Source organism: Lepisosteus oculatus, chromosome 22 (assembly GCF_040954835.1).
Source record: "Lepisosteus oculatus isolate fLepOcu1 chromosome 22, fLepOcu1.hap2, whole genome shotgun sequence".
Lineage (NCBI taxonomy): Eukaryota > Metazoa > Chordata > Actinopteri > Semionotiformes > Lepisosteidae > Lepisosteus > Lepisosteus oculatus.
In genome coordinates this window covers 2,319,538-2,324,293 of record NC_090717.1, presented here as the reverse complement: position 1 = coordinate 2,324,293, position 4,756 = coordinate 2,319,538, and the positions used below count along the sequence as shown (strand labels likewise).

The 4,756-nt window shown below is 40.5% G+C and overlaps 1 protein-coding gene across 1 annotated transcript; it reads left to right on the top strand.

The window, feature by feature from the left end:
* LOC138224521 (G-protein coupled receptor 183-like) lies at nucleotides 1-870 on the top strand. Its single transcript, XM_069182340.1, has one exon. The coding sequence runs from the start codon at nucleotides 1-3 to the stop codon at nucleotides 868-870; it is 870 nt and encodes a 289-aa protein (XP_069038441.1).
* The last annotated feature ends 3,886 nt before the right edge of the window (nucleotides 871-4,756 follow it).

The following is a 4,756-nucleotide window of genomic DNA, read 5'->3' as shown; positions in this document are numbered from 1 at the left end:
ATGATTTCTCTGAACCTCACTGTGCCGTTAGCGGTGGACTTTAATGACGCTGCAGATTATTTCATTTTTATAACCAATCTACTACTCGCTACCAGCTCCGTTCTCGTAGCTGGCTCGGTTGTGTTGGGTATTATTTGTAAAAAGTCACTGCGAGCACAAAACAGGTTTATTTTCATGCTGAACACCAGCATAAGTGACACCCTGTCCGGAATAGGCGGTTACTACATCGGACTGTTTGATGTGCAGGAGGGCTATCCGTCCAGAAATGGCACCTATTACATAGTGCCGTCGCTACTGGGTGTCAATATTCTGACCATTATGTTTGCTCAGGTGGATCGATTCTTTGCAGTAGCACATCCTTATGCTTACAGCCGTCATATAACTAGGACTGTAGTTTCTGAACTTTGCGTTTTCATTTGGTTTTACACTTACTTCATATTAATGATTCTGAACATTGTTTCTATCGACGTGGCTTCAAAAATAAGTGCATATAGCACTTTGATGCTCCAGGCAATAATAATCGTGAAAGTGATGCTGAACGTGAAACTGTACCTCATCGCTAAATACCAGATTGCTCGGGACCCGCCGGGTCCAGAGAGAGACAGCAAAAAAGAGTCCCTGAGACTCATCATCGTGGTGGTAATGTGTTTTCTCACACTCTGGACTCCTTATTTTTACTACATTGTGATTATTGAATTGACCAAGTCCACATATATCTTCAAAAACAGCGCCTGTGACCCTCTGGCCATGATGATAAGATTATCTGCAACCTGTACCCCCGGGCTGTACATCTGGGGGAGCCCCGCTCTCAGGGAGGCTGTGCTGAAGACCGTGTGGAAAAGAGTCTGTCCCCCACTGAGAAAAAGGTAAGAACTGTATCAAGAAGAAATGATTTACCGATCTTCTACAATCTTGAACTTGTATTTTTCTCTTTTCCAGTCAGTCTTGCAACAAAGTAAAAGAACCGATATCACAGTTGGATTAAACATAATTGCGCTTTCCCGAGGGTACCCGAGACAGCCTTGGGGTTATTGATTAATTGACCTATTAATTAAACCAATAATGTTATTTTGTTTTTGTGGGGTTTTGCGGTGTTAAAAAGAAATATTAGCCACACCAGAATTGTGCTGGTATTTTTCAACCTGTTCTAACGTGGAGCAGACTTGATGTTTGAAGTCGCTGTTGTATCTGGACGGATTTTGACAGAAATAGGAGACAATAAACACTTTCATTCCTTAACAGATACAGCCTGCAGGTAATAATGACAAAATATGTTAAAGGAATGTTAATTTTGTTGAAAACATGTACTTTTATTTCATTACATTACGAATATAATACTACATACTGACAATGTGTGTGTATAATGATTAGCATATGATATATGATATTAATATGATATGATATTAATTAGCACTGAGTCTTTAGTACAGCACACCTAGAGAAAGGACGGACCATACGTCTCACATTATCGTCATTCCCTTTTATGAAATTCGAAATAAAAAATATTGTGTTGGGTATTATTTGTAAAAAGTCACTGCGAGCACAAAACAGATTTATTTTCATGCTGAACACCAGCGTAAGTGAGACTCTGTCTGGGGTAGGTGGTTACCACATCAGATTGTTTGATGTGCAGGAAGGCTATCTGTTCAGAAACGGCACCTATTATATAGTGCCTTCGCTACTGTTAATATTCTGACCATCATGTCTGCACAGGTGGACCGATTCCTTGCAGTGGTTTATCCTTATAGCCTAAAGAAGGCTCCACGGCAGAAATGTTGAGTTTTCTTTCTTCACTTTTCAGCATGGAATAAACCTATTACTTGTTCGTATTGATTTCGTTTAGGTAAAGCAAACGAAACAGCGTCAATCTAGAAGAGGACTAATGTTCATTTCAGAAATTAATTTCCTTTAGTTTCCTCCGGTTTCTCTAGTCTGTCTTCTCAAAGAGGAGAGCAACACAGTCTTCTGATCTCTCCACCTGTTAGCAAAGGACAAGCCCGGCACTGTGGGAAACGTGTTTTCTAAACAGTTGATCTCAGACAAGAGGGTCCAGGAATCAGGGTGGTGTATCACCTTACAAGACAAATGCAAAATTTAAACATGAGCTGCAGAGGAATGAGCTAATTCAAAAAGGGCCTCATGTTAATTTTTTCCAACTCTTTTCGTTTAGAGCTGACATTCAAACTCTGCCTAGTCTCTGATCTGGAACCTACAAACCACTTAAATATCATCTGTACAGTAGATAAGCAGGGCTTGTTCCCTTGTCCTGAAGAGTAAATTGCTTGTGTCAAAAGTTGGTGTCCGAGCACAAAGAAAGAAGACAGTCATTCTCAACCCAAATACTCACAGAAGAGTAAGCAGGTCATTCCAGGTTGCTTATTGCTGCTGTTTTAATGCTCATTTGCAACACCTAATAATCAGGGAATAGGGTGAAGGCTGATTTGTTTAATAATGAATCTGTTCACTTATTTCTGTGTGTTTCACAGGATCTGCCCAAACTCCAGAAGGAGCTGTAGACATTTCAAAGAAACACATGGAAAAAAGAAGGGGGAACGATCATCACCAGTGTCATAGTCTAACACACCCCAAGAGAAGATACTCACCCCTCCGTCAAAAGTTACAGAGGCCAACTTTCAATTATTTTATTCATTTTGTCTAAAAAAAAAATACTTCATTTTGGTAATGAAACAAATTTAAAAATGTAGCCTCTTTTTATTTTTCTTTTCACAAAGATGGTGTAAGCTTGGAAAATGTGATACAGTTATTATGAAAAAGATATGCCAGTGTTAACAAAACTGTGTTGCAACTGTTGTAATTTGCAATCTAATGAATATTCTCTGTCTAATATCTTGTTCTGTCCTTGAATAAATGATATCAGAATGCCAGACTTTTCCTGTTCTCTGAGGCAGTCATAGCAGCAATGTACATACAGCTCAAATGAAAAGAAGGAGAAATGAGAACTGGGTTGCAAAATGATTTCTACAGCCTGACATATGTAATCAAGTGCTTTTACTTTGATATTTTTCAAATTATCTAGTTAAAAAAACTGAAAGAAAAAGAACATAGTAGCCTTTGATGTAAGAAATACATCTAAACATTGTGTTCATACAAAGCTGGACACCAGTAATAGCCAGAAGCCACATCACCCTGCAACTCACAACTGGCAGCCCCACTGAAGTAAGGAGGTGTGAGCCTGGTCAGTACCTGGTTGGGAGACCACCTGGGAAAAACTAAGGTTGCTGCTGGAAGAGGTGTTAGTGGGACCTTTAGGGGGTGCTCACCCTGTGGTCTGTGTAGGTCCTAATGCTCCAATATTGTGACGGGGACACCATACTATAAAAAGGTGCCATCCTATGGATGAGACATAAAACCGAGGTCCTGACTCTCTGTGGTCATTGAAAATCCCAGGGCTTTTCTCGAAAAAAGTAGGGGTGTAACCCTGGCGTCCTGGCCACATTTCCCATTGGCCCTTACCTATAATGGCTTCTTAACAATCCGCATCTACTGTACGAATTGACTTCACTACTCTGCTCTCCTCCCCACTGAGAGCTGGAGTGTGGGGAGAGGACTGGCGCATCATCCAGGTGGGGCTGCACACTGGTGCTGGTGGAGGGGAGTGTCCAGAAAAACGTTATTTAAGCATAAGGAATTATTATTAATTATAATAATAGATTTAAAGGTATGTCACTGATTCTTATTAAATAGCAATAATAACATCCATTAAGTGTACTGGGTGAAAGGATTATGGGGCGGTTTTGTCAAAATTTGGCTTATAATTATAATAATAATTGCTTACACTTATATAGAGCTTTTCTGGACACTCCACTCAAAGCTGGCTGAGGGCTAATCTCCAGGCCATTGGACAAGGCTAGGACCCCAAAAAAGAACCAAGCAGCACCCTGAGCCACTAATGCAGATTTATGGAAAGCATAGAGAAGGAGAGAAGAAGTATTTGTAATGTATAGCTTGAACTGTGGGTCATTGTGGCAGTTGGATCAAAAGCTGGAGGAGTGCTCGTTTAAGGGTATCTTTATAGGTTGGCTTCGGATGACCAGTGGTCTAATTTCTTATTGAGATAGATGTGCCTTGATGAGATGCTGAGGAGGCAGCCTCAATCCAGAAGGAATGGCCAGGATTGCAGAGCAGTAAATCGAGACTTTGTGAGATCTTCTTGCAGATTATAGAGAAACTAGTCAAAAGATAGTACAGGACTTTTCATCAGCAAAAAGACAATCAGTGAAAGATACAAACCTGAAGATAATAGAGTAACAGTTCTTAAGGGCTGATGAAGGCAACCTTAATCTTAATATCTGGTTATGACCAATTTTGTCCTTCCAACAGAGGAAGAATGAAGAGATCCAAAGGTAAATTAATTTAGAGGAGATTTGGAAGGATTACAACTTTTCAAAACAGTCCGGTAGGAACTGAAGTGCATGAGGTGCATCTGAATAGAACGGTACTTTGAGCCAGCAGGAGGTAGTGATGGAAAGTGCGATTCAAAAGGAATCCAAGATCTGAATAAGGAGGAACTGGACAGGGATCCGCTGAGCATCGGGGCTAAGACCTTGGAACTTCTGAAATTGGAAACGAGAAAGTTATATCAGCAATATTAATGAAACGGCCTGGGATGTGAGCCGCAATCTAGTCACTAAGATGACTGAGACATTTCATGACAAGTCGAGATGAACTTCCTTTGTTGATTGTTGACGGCGGTGTTATCTGACCGGATAAGAACCCATTTTTTCCAGTTGTGGCC